At 43.3% G+C, this 12,147-nt stretch overlaps 1 protein-coding gene across 1 annotated transcript; it reads right to left on the reverse strand.

The window, feature by feature from the left end:
* Positions 1 to 201: 201 nt before the first annotated feature.
* Positions 202 to 8,229, reverse strand: renbp (renin binding protein). The gene is made up of 11 exons (XM_076276598.1): positions 8,127 to 8,229; positions 6,648 to 6,753; positions 5,941 to 6,016; positions 5,421 to 5,496; positions 5,100 to 5,278; positions 3,998 to 4,222; positions 3,730 to 3,811; positions 2,540 to 2,715; positions 1,852 to 1,983; positions 1,635 to 1,722; positions 202 to 1,014 (listed from the first exon to the last, which is right to left on the reverse strand). The coding sequence occupies exons 2-11, from the start codon at positions 6,746 to 6,748 to the stop codon at positions 938 to 940; spliced, it is 1,212 nt and encodes a 403-aa protein (XP_076132713.1). The 5' UTR covers positions 6,749 to 6,753; positions 8,127 to 8,229; the 3' UTR covers positions 202 to 937.
* Between the last annotated feature and the right edge of the window lie 3,918 nt (positions 8,230 to 12,147).

Below are 12,147 nucleotides of genomic sequence, written 5' to 3' on the forward strand. Positions count from 1 at the left end.
TTGGCATGGATTTCAGCGTACGCACGGTCTAAGATCAAAACTGTGCGTAAGGAAGTTTAATAAACGAGGCCCCAGGATTATCCTGAGGTTAGAGAGCCCACTGCCCACCAGCACCACATCCAGCAGCAAGCTTAGCTTCAGTGACTGTGTGTTCAATTAGTATTGCAGCTGGCCAGACAATCTCCACAGCATAGTCATAAGTCAAGTATTTCAACTTTATTGTCAAAAAATAACAATGGTAAAAGATACAGTATAAATGGAAGCAGTTTCTGGCTTCGACTGCTTAAGTGATGGAGTGTTCTTATTACCCACATGTGTATGCAGAGACATGTGATTCTGATGATGGAGGATGAACAGATTTGTACAGTCAGATTAGTACAGACATGATCTTCCAATTAGTGCTGGACCCATTATGGCCCTTAAGACCAATTACACAGACAGTGAAACAATCCATTCTAACATTATTAAGGTAATTAAGGCAGTGACCCTTAGAGAATCATATCCAAGATGGCCGCCTCATCCTGAGTAAACACAGGAAGTCGGCATACCACTATTACCATGACTATACAAACAAGATTATTTTGATTGTTTGTCTAATTTCACAAACTAAAAAGTCAGTCAGGTAAAATGTAAACAGTATGAGCATATTTTTAGTTGCCTGACTTCTTATGTCAGTAGTGACTTGCCACTGTGCAGTTTAGCTGTATCAATCTCTGATTATGGGTGATGCTACCATGGCATCTGAAATTCACAATTTTCCCTTTTCCCTTTAAAAGTTCAAGTGCAGTCCTGGCATGTGTAATCTGTTCCCTGTGCATTATATGAGTAAGTAACAATTAGGTCACAGTATTATACCACAAAATAATTATTCAAAAATAATGAAATCACTGGTGTTGTGCAGTGGAGTGCTGCATAGAAGATGGATGACACCAGAGCTTCAGTCCTGGCGTTTCTCTAGAAGACTGTCCAGCAGCCTCTCACACATGTACAAACATCGAGGAACATGGAAGAACCCTATCACAGACAACATTCCACAACAAAAGCATGTGAGATCATTTTGTAGACAGTTCTCAATATGTGCCACCCTCACCCAAGCAGATATTGTCACTATTCTTTTCAGTATGGGTGATTACTGAACATGAAAAATGAGTATTAAATGAACATTTACAAAATTCTATATTCTATTCTATATTCAGTATTTTTAATCAGCAGGATATAGTGTTTCTCTCCCACAACCAAATCATGTGTGTATAAAGGCATGTTATTGTGTTAAATGTTTCAAATGTAAAGCACCTTGGGCTGCATTATGTGTAGATAGATAGATAGATACTTTATTGATCCCCAAGGGAAAATTCAAGGTCTCAGTAGCATACAGACATCACACACAACATTCACTAACAGCAGAAAAAGTAATTAAAAGTATTTAATATAAAAAACACAACAAGCAATACGGACAGTAGAAGATAAAGAATATACTAAAATACAAATTATACTAAATAACTAAATCTATGAAAGGTGCTATACAAATAAAGCCTTTTATTATGACTTTTTTGTAAAAAGGATTTAGTAAAAGTAAATTGCTTTTGTAAACATCATAATTGCACTATAAAGCTACAGTAACCTGGGTGACTCACCTTTAAAGGGCCCTCCTTTGAAGTCAAGCACCACGCTGCCTTCCTGACTGAGATAGCCAAACCACTCGCCATGCTCTGGATCCGAGAACTACTCACACAAACAGCACACAGCCACGAACCACAGCAAAAAGAATGGAATTTGTGAGTGAGTATGTGTGCAAGAGACAGAGTGAGTGTGTGTGTGTGTGTGTGTGTGTGTGTGTGTGTGTGTACTCACATGGGAGAAGGTGTAGTCGTAGACCTGACTAAAGCGCCCCAGCAGAGCTGGCTCTTTGGAGTGTGTGTACGCCATCAGGTAGGCAATCAGAGCCTCACAGTGCGGCCACCATAACTTCATATTCCACTCAAGCTGCACACACACACACACACACACACACACAAAGGAAAGGGTTATTCTGGTATTTCCAGGGGCAAACAAAACATCTGCGCCTGAAGTTGTCACAGGCACTGACAACTTTAACCCCTGTCATGCTTCTTTCAGTAATATCTTTAACCTGATATATATGATATATATATGATATGTATCTTTTTTTTTTATTCACTTATTTAATCAGGGTTCATATTGACTCTGACTCATTGCATTATATTCTCTCTGTCGTACCCTTTTTAAAACTGCACAAATTATTCTGTTTGCCTGTTTCCATTATCTTTATGCTTTTCCTCTGTCTGCAGCAAGGCATTCAGGGTGCTATGTGATGTTTTAATAGTTCCATTATTGTTATTATGTTGCTGTTTTATTTACACAGCACACTTCCACCAAACTGCATTAAGTGTAGGCTACTACTAATATTAACAACCCTGAATGATAGGGTGCAATACCAAAAACACTGGATGCATGACAAGTATCATAGACTGGAAGAAAATTACGAACGCGACATGTCTGATGTTCACTCAAGCCCTCTCACCTGAGTGGGACAGTGGCCGTCCACATCCAGGAAGTAGAAGAGGCCGCCGTGCTCCTTGTCCCAGCCGGACAGGAAGGGCACCTCCATGAACTTATCCACGGCCGTCCTCTGAAGCTGGTTGTCGCTCCGCTCCTGAGCGTACTGAAGCAGGAACCAGCCAGCCTCCAGCGCATGGCCTGCACAGGGGCGACAGGAAGAGGGGCGTCAGCCGCAGAACAAGGGAAATATGAATGTCACACGTATACCGTCATTTCCCGACTATCAACTGAGGTTTATACCTATTTTTTACAGTCTAGGGTTTGTACATTGATTTGGCAAAACTACTTCAGCTATGAGGATTCAGCTACAGCACAAAGGAAATAACACATATACACTTCAAATAAGGACATTTCTTTTTCTTATTCTTTTTTTAATGTCTGTTTGTTAATGTCTGTCTTGCTGTCTTCTGTATGTGTATATCTGTATAAAAATGACTAAATTGTAAAATAAAATAAATGCAAAATACAACGTCCAATCCCTTCAAATCATGAATAAATAATTTCCAGTTAACAACTTCATAACAAAATGGCAACATGCTCTGACCAAAACATTACCTCTAATACTGTAAGTAGTAAATTAGGAAGCAGATATTAACAGCTATTTTAAGTAACAATACTAAATCACGTAAAAGAAAATGGTTATTTTTGGTCTATTCAATGCACCTCTGAAACATACTAAAGATGCCATATGCCATCAAATCTAGCTCTTACCTCTCCCCAGGCCCCACTGCTCCGGTGGTGGCCATCTCCCCCTGTGCTAATGCATGTTTATATTTAGGAGCCCATTAGGCTAAGTGAGCCAGCTGTCACTCGCAGATGCCTAATTTACCTCTGCCGCTGGTCCCCATGGTCACATCATTACCCACACCTCAGTGACACACACCCCCCCCCACTGATTTCCCACAGGTAATTATTTCCCAGTGCCAACAACAGAGGTGTGAACATCTGACACAGCAGCCAAGCAAAGCATGTCCTAGGAGAATATAAATCCTCTGCTTGCTTTTTTACTTCTTTTCATCTTACCTGCTACCTGCACAGACATTTCCGTTCCTCTCTCCACAGAGTATTTGAGCTGAGCTTGGTGTGTGAGAGGTGGTGGTATGTACTGTAAATGGAGACTGATGTTGTTATTAAACATTTTTATTTTAGCACCTGGGTTTTGCAGTCGCCCCTGACAACCAGGCAGCTCTTTTCCTTCAGGCGAGACGTTTTCCAAAATGGCCGTTCCATCTCTCTGTACAAGACGACAAAATATCACATATCTACTTATAATGTGAAAAAAAACATAAAAATAAAAGAAGGCCAAATAGTTATTAGATTCGGTCTCTCACTTTATGACCCACCATTTGTTTATGCTTCTGATTTTGGTCTCCTTTAGTTTGTTTGGCTTTTGTTTACTTGTTTGGTTTTGTTTATTTACCTGGACATGTTGTAGGATCTGCTGGACGCTCCAGTCTCCCACCTCCCTGTACTTCTGTGCTGTCGCCGGTCGGCCCTCACTCAGCTGGTTCACCAGGCACAGGAGCATCATGGGTACTGCCATGCTGTTAACGGGCGGGTCGCCGGGCATCTGGGGACGACCCAGACCTGACGGGTCCACCCTCACCCAGTGCACCAGCTGGTCCATCATCTTCTCAGCGTCTGACTGAGAGCAACACATTGGATCAGAACTGCTGACATGAGCGACTCAGGACTCAAGAAACAGAGGGCTTGTCTTGGGCTACTGGTTTCAAAACTTTGTTTAACAGATCCATCATCTTCCTTTCACTTGACAGTGATAAACAGAACAGAATCACTCAAATCAGTTACTGGTTTGCAAATTGACTGTTGACAGATCTATCATCTGCTGTGTTGACTGTGATAAAACAGACCAGAGACATTCACACTTGTGACTGTGGGGTGCTTGTCCTGGGTTCTGTGTTGAAAATGAATCATTACCATATGATTAACAGGCACCTAAAAATGTGGTTCTGAACAGGGCTGTTTAGACAGGGGTGAGAAAAGTGTTGTGGTAATTTATCCTTGTGACATTTTGACCAAAGCATAGGTAACTGACATTTCGTTGACTGAAACTGAAACCAGGTCCCTTTGTGGGAAGGCCATGCACATCCCAGGCCAAAGCTGGATGGGTGCAGGATCCAGTACGAGAGTATCCAAACACCAGTAGCTACCATTCAGGTTTTTTTTATTTCATTTTTGTTAGTGACAAGCTATCTGATGTGCAGATTATCTCTTATTCTTTTGCAACTGAAACCAAGTCACCTTTTGGAAAAGGGGGATAATTGAAATATATGTCTCCTTTAAACAGAGTAGTATTAACTAGTTTCAGAGGCTGGTGCCCATTTGTGTCTAGTTTGCTGAGGAAGCAGTCATCTAGCATGGGTCTGATGCTGCGTTCCAGTTGTCTCGTAAGTGCAACTTGTAACTCGGACTGATGTCACATCCATGTAATAACTGAGTTGAATGTGTTCACGTTGTTAACAAGTCGTAAGAACAAAATGCTGCTGGTTGTTAGACTCTACCTGCATGTCCTGGTCCCCAGTGACCCTGGCGAGTTCGTCCATGGCCATGATGTAGAAGCACTCACTGAAAATGGTCCTCTGCACCTTCACGGCGCGGCCGTCTCGGGTCAGGCAGAAGGCACACTTCCCCGGGTTGCCCGAGGAAGGCACACGAGCGAAACGCTGCAGGAAAGCCCCGCCTGGACAACACAGATGCGGTCATTACTAAATTAGTGACTGTGACTCCAAACAGAAGAGTCAAGACTGAATATGGCTGTGGTGGCACTAAACTGAATATGGCTGTGTCGGCACTCAGCTGAGTAAATCTGAGTGTACACACACCTGCTTTGGCAGCTTCTAGTATTTCCGGCCTACGAAACCTCTCCATGGTGCGGTACAGTCTACAGTACATCCACACCTGTAACACACAAAACTGCTGCTCATCTCAAAGGTAATGACTTTACTTAGAAGAAAAGTGAACCTGTGCTTTACAGGCCCCATGTGCATGATTAGGCCACTAGGGGGTGATATAGAGCACACATGCTACTGAGAAATGAATAATAGATTTATCAATCATACAAAATGTGTAGGGTAAGATCCTGTGGCAGTGGGTATGTTCCTTAGTCCACACATGAGGACACAAGGTCAAGATGTTGTGGAACAAATGTTCCAAACATTTGTTGTGGAACAAATGTTCCTGTTCTTTAAATGGTCTGCCCTGAGGGGAAGGCCAGACCAGTCAGTCACATTAGATAGATGAGCACAAGGCTCACTGAGTTAATGGTAAACACATGGAAAGTTGGACTAAAGGGCAAAAAAGAGTGAGTGGAGCGTGATGTGAGTGGATGTGGTGAGGGCTTACCTGTCTCCCCTGGAGCCACACGTACTTCAGCTCATCATAGACTTTCCCATCTTTCCCAATACAGGTGAAATAGCCACTGCAGAGCAAGCAGACAACATGCCACTGGGTCATCACACAGGGACTTGGAACATGTATTACCTCAGCAGCAAACACAAACAGTTTTCCTGACAGAGAGTCATTAAGGGGCCTTTTGCACACTGGCCAGAAAGCGCTTACTAGCCTTACTTGTCCAATAAAGCGCTTGCTGCAGCAGTTTTCAAAAGCTAGACCCATTTGATACTTCCTGAATCCTTTTTTTCAGTCTTGCTGGATCAAAACAGGGGCCAAAAAAAATGTCCCTGAGATTTTGAGGGAACCTGTTTCTCCCTTTCGAAGACACCAGTCTGCACACATTAAACTCTTGGTGTGCAGGAAATTGGACAAAGGCTATAGATGGAAAGATGGATAGATACTTTATTGATCCCCAAGGGATCTATATAAATCAAAGCCTAGTGATACTAAATCTTCTTTGTCTTCTTTCGAAACAGGAAGAAATTCTCAACAATCATTGGGTGTGATGCCACTCTGCCATTGCACAAGTGACCTAACTGTGGATTGCCAGAGACCACATATGAATCAACCAGAAGGCATTTGCAGTTAACTAGTTTGCTAACTGCATCAGCGTGAAGGGCTCTGGCAACATACGCTGATGAAGGAACCCTACTCACCCATGCTGTTTGTCAAGGGAGTACTTCAGCCAGAAGTCGACCACTCTGTCCAGCTCCGAGCGGAACCTCTGCCGATACTGTTCCAGAGTGTCTTCACTCATTGCGCCTTCAGACAACAAAGCATTTATTTTTAAGGCAGGTCTATCTAAGTGCTTCAGTCAACAGCATTACGGTAGGCTAATACTGCTCTGTAATGGAACAGTCAATGGTACTCATAGGTAGCGTCTTTCTTTATCAAAATCAGAATGGCTCTTTGGAGAAAAATGTTGCCCACACCTGGTCTGTGTAGACAGTTATGCACTGAAAAATAACTTCACTAAACCACACTGTGGTACGGAGGCCCTGAAGGGACCAGAAAAAAAGTTTCTGGTGTGCACCAGAAAATTCTGCATGTGCACCAACAACTCAGAGACCATAAGACAACATGGGCAGTAAAAAAGTAAGTTTGTGGTGTGCACACGAAACTTTCTGGTGGACAGCACAAACTGAAGTGGGAAATTCTCTGTTTCTGTGTGTTTTGAACCCTCTCTCTGTCTCTCTCTCTCACATGCAAACTCAAAGGTCAAGCATGATTTTGATACATGCAAAGGCCAATCATTCTGATAGCCGTTGTCTGCTATTCTGTTAGAGAATAGCAGAATAATCAGCCAACACCACCACTACATTCCACAGTTTCTGTTTTGCTTCAGAAACTACATTTGCAATGGGGTTGAGGTCAGTGGACTGAGCTGGCCACTCCCTCAATCCTTTATGTCTGGAACCAAGATTTTGATCACTAACTTGTGTGTTTGGGGTCGTTGTCTTGTCAAATTATGGTATGGGGATGTTTTTCATACTGAATGCATGAGCGTATTCATTCCCAAGGTGCTCAGAATACTTTTGTTTTTTTGCGCATGTCCCTTTCGGGGCTCCATACTGTGGCACTGTACTGAATTACTCACACAAGCTCAGTATTGTTTTTCAGTCTGTCTCCCTTCTTTGCAAAGTAGGCTAACTGTGTCTGAGAATATTTTATTAACAACGGGAAACTTACAATAATTTCATCCAAAACCTATGGTGACTGGACTTTCCCCAACAGCTAGCCGATGTTAATCAAAGTGTGCCTATGATAATGACAACGCAATGCGCTATTCCTGAGCAATAAGTGAATAGCCTGTCAGTTACATGTTCCCTTCCCATTTGACTATGATAAGTCACTCAACGCATATTTCAGCATTTCTCAATAAGATGGACAGATCTTAAAGTTTGCACAAGGGGCTGCTCAGTATAATTAAGTGCAAAAAAAACACTGAACGTCTATTGATGTCAGGCTAAATTGATTGTTTTATTTTTGCCCGTGCGTCATGTCAACAACATGTAGTTTCTTTCATTTCTGAACAACTATGGAATTGATACAGGAAACAAAGTGGAGACAGACTAGCCTCCTTCACTACACCACCATGCAGAATGGATAGATGCTTTAAAAAACAAACGACTTACTGATGGTTGTTTGTTGCAGGAGGAATGTTTCTGAAGATGTGTCCTGTCCAGGCCTCTTCCCATCCGATAATTAAGGCAGTGGACAGTGGGGAGGGAGGGATGTCTACTCTCCGCTGTTAAACATTAACTAACCTCCCACCACTTTCTTAGGTTGATCTGGCAGCAAGTACTGACAGGAGGTTATCACATGACTGCATGTCATGTGCTACCTCTGATTCCCAAAGCTCGAGAGAGCGGTAGGAAAAACAACGGTATTGTGACTGCGAAGGCTTGATCAGCTGTTCTTTGCTTGGCATTATCCAATCAGAGATAGAGATGTTTAAGACCGTCAAATAAGCGCCCCTCAGACGCATCTCCGTGTGAATGCAACGCAAGAGCCTTTTATTCCAAAAGTATAGTAGGCCTAAGTCTAAAAACTTGTATTCAAATGTATTATGTAGGTCTACGCTGTAGGCTATTAGAATGTGTTATGTCAAGCGTGTGTCATGGCAATGTCTAGTCAATATGCACCAGAAAATTAAAATAAGGACATTTTGATTTTTATTGAGCTTCAATAAAAGCAATGCATTTAAAAGTAGGCTAGCCTATTGCAAACGTGTAAACACCGACATACGCCCACCCCCCCCCCCCCAAACACACACAACAAACAAACATAGTGTTACTTTAAAAGAAGCAAGCTAGTTTGAAAACAATCAGAAAATGTGTACATTGGAATTGGTAGGCAGCAGAAGAGAAGGGAACTAAGCCTACTAATTCTGTACCTTACATCTGTGATTGAGCTTTTATTCAAAATGTCTAAACCCCTTGAGAAGCATTACGGTGAAAAGTGTTTTCTCTTCTCTCATAAATTAAACGGCACATTGCATGACCAACATTTGGCTCACTTACTAAGCAGGAAAGTGAAGTAATGGAACAGGTTCTGTAATAGGGCACCCCACACAAATACTGGTGTGGTTTTGCAATCCTTGTTACTGCAATAAGCAATAGCCAAAGCAAAAAAAAAAGAGTTTTGAGTTTGAATGATATGAGGAAACGTCTTCATTTGATTTTCAGTTGATGATTTCCAGAGGTGATTGTTGAAGAGGCTGGAGAAGCATAAAGCTTAGTTGATGACCCTCTATTCGGAGAGGGTTGGAGGGTTGCTCGTTGAGGAGTGTGTGGTCTTGCTTTGCAGAGCAGAGTGAATCTTCCTCAAGTTCTGTTTCACGCGAACAAACTCCATGAGATGTGCTTCCTCCCGAATCTTCTCCTCCTCCTCTCGAGCATTCTGCCTCACACAGATACATAATATATGATGTTCAAACATGGTATAATATGTTCAGTGATTGCATGTGTGCATGAGTGTGTGTTTATGTCCAGTATGTGTGTGTGTGTGTGTGTGTGTGTGTGTGTGTGTGTGTGTGTGTGTGTGTGTGTGAACTGTATGTGTGTGTGTGTGTGGGGAAGGGGGGGGGGGTGTCTGTCTGTTTTCTCCTGTCAGGCATTTATGCATCTGTGTGTGTGTGTGTGTGTAGCAGAAGTAGTAGTTGCAGTAGTAGTAGTTGTGTGTGTGTGTGTGTGTGTGTGTCTCACCTTCTCGTGTTTCTGCTGGCGATGGAGGAGGACCTGCTCCAGTGGGCCCTTAGCCTGCTCCTCCTCCTCCTTCTGACTCTGCTCCTTCCTCCTCCTCTCCAACACCATCTGCAGCTCTGGCCTGCTGCTCACCACCAGACCCCTGCCCCGCCAGAGGAGACACACACACATGCGTTACACAAGCAACACACGCACACGCGCACACACGCGCACACACGCACACACACGCACACACACACACACACACACACACACACACACACACTCTCCCCAACACCATCTGCAGCTCTGGCCTGCTGCTCACCACCAGACCCCTGCCCCACCAGAGGAGACACACACACATGTGTTACACAAGAAACACACACGCACACACGCACAGACACTCACACACACACACACATACACACATACACACACGCACGCGCACACACACACATGCACACACACACACACACATACACTCCAACACCATCTGCAGCTCTGGCCTGCTGCTCACCACCAGACCCCTGCCCCGCCAGAGAAGACACACACACACACACACACACACACACACACACGTGTTACACAAGCAACAAACACAGACACACACACATACACACATGCGTTACACAAGCAACACACACAGACACACACACTTTCTCTCCAGCGTCATCTGCAGCTCCGGCCTACTGCTCACCGTCCAGACCAGACACGCACACTTCGATATACAAACACAACATCACACACATTGTGCATCACACAGACAACAACACACACCTACAACACACAAACACAAATACACATCTATGTGTTAGATACAACACAGAGACACAAACACCACAACCAATCCACAGGTTAGACACTGCAGAAGGAGATAGAGAGTGGGATACTGTGGTAGATGCCAGACACAACAGCACAAAGAAACACAAACTACTTAATGATATTTTCTAAACAAAGTTTGGGTTCATAGGGACAGCCATCACTCACCCCACTTACATTTGCAGGAAATATAGCCTGACCTGACCTGACCACTATGTCATGCTGGAGTTGCAAAGTCTCCCACCTCCTCCCCTTTTCCTCCATTTCACTATTAGCTCTAAGTCCTGCTGAAAAAAACAGCAATATGCTAGAAACCAGCAATATGCTGCTAGCTGGTTATAGCTGGTCTTTACTGGTTTTCTTCCAGCGCTTGCTGGTCTTTGATGGTGTAGCTGGTTGGGCCACCAGGTGGTGAGCCTGCCACCAGCCTGCCAAGCTTGACATTGTTGGTGTAAGATCATGCTGGTTTGCTAGAATGACCAACATAAGCTGGCATGGCCAGTTAACCAGCAATGTAAGACCAGCAACACCAGCTGAAATGACCAGCTTGAGGTGGTACGACATGCAAAACCAGCTGAATTATCAAAGTAAGATGGGTAAACCAGCTGAAGGTATGTTTTCGCAAGACTTTTGCTGGTCTAGCTGGTCAACCAGGGTGGTCAAACAAGCTGGTCAACCAGCAAACCACCTTAAGCTGATCAGGCTGTTTTTTTCAGCAGGGAGCTCTAATTACCCCTTATTCATAGAGGGTGTCAGCGGACATCACTCGCACGTGATCTTTGCCTTCGCTTCACTATATGCCACGGAAGGCTGTTTCAGTCAGCATGTTTAGTTTCAGTGGAGCGTCAATAACACCATCTTCTGTTATATTCTGCTCCTTTCGTGTTCACTCCGGCACTAAACTTCTTGTCTATGCCCAACAGTGCAACTCTTTATTCAACTTCGACACACAAAGAAATCCTTTAGCATTTTAACACCCTCATTCACTAGGTGTATAACCTAACCGGATCTGTGTTAACAGGTACACTAAAATAACATAGGTGATGGTCAATCGGAAATGTTTGTGATGGCTGAAAAGCCTTCCAGGAATTGTGTGGCACATAGGCAATTGGCATCCCAGGGCCATTGTCTGCACTCAGTCTAAAGCAATCCAGGGGGCGAACTAGTGAAACAGAGATGAATTTGAGAGAGTGACAAAACATCTCATTTAGAAGAACTTCATATTGTGCCTCAATGCACACATATACACTGAGGTATTTCCCTACAAAAGGATCACAGAGTACTAGAGAGACTACAGAGAGACTACAGAGTTGTTTTACTTTCTCCCCCTGCTTTTGTGTGTTCTGACTGTTATTTGTACAAACGTCTCTGTTATTGTTTGACGCCTGATCATTACTTACCTGTCTATCAGGTTTCTGAACTTTTCTATTGTAAAGCACTTGATGTTGTAACGTGCTTTATACATAAACCTGACTTGACTTGACTACTAGTCACACTAGACAAAAACCATCTCATACCGAGCCCATGAATTCAGACGCCAAATACATACATCATCAATATTTCACATAATTATAAGCCCTCAAAGACTCGTTGGGTTAAACTAAAGTTATCCTGAAGATTATTTTACCTTCATATACTCTGCATAATGACA

This window comes from Alosa pseudoharengus, unplaced genomic scaffold (assembly GCF_046254945.1).
Source record: "Alosa pseudoharengus isolate Yale_2024_CS ecotype anadromous, Long Island Sound unplaced genomic scaffold, YU_APseudo_1.1 YU_APseudo_1.1_scf_9, whole genome shotgun sequence".
NCBI lineage: Eukaryota > Metazoa > Chordata > Actinopteri > Clupeiformes > Clupeidae > Alosa > Alosa pseudoharengus.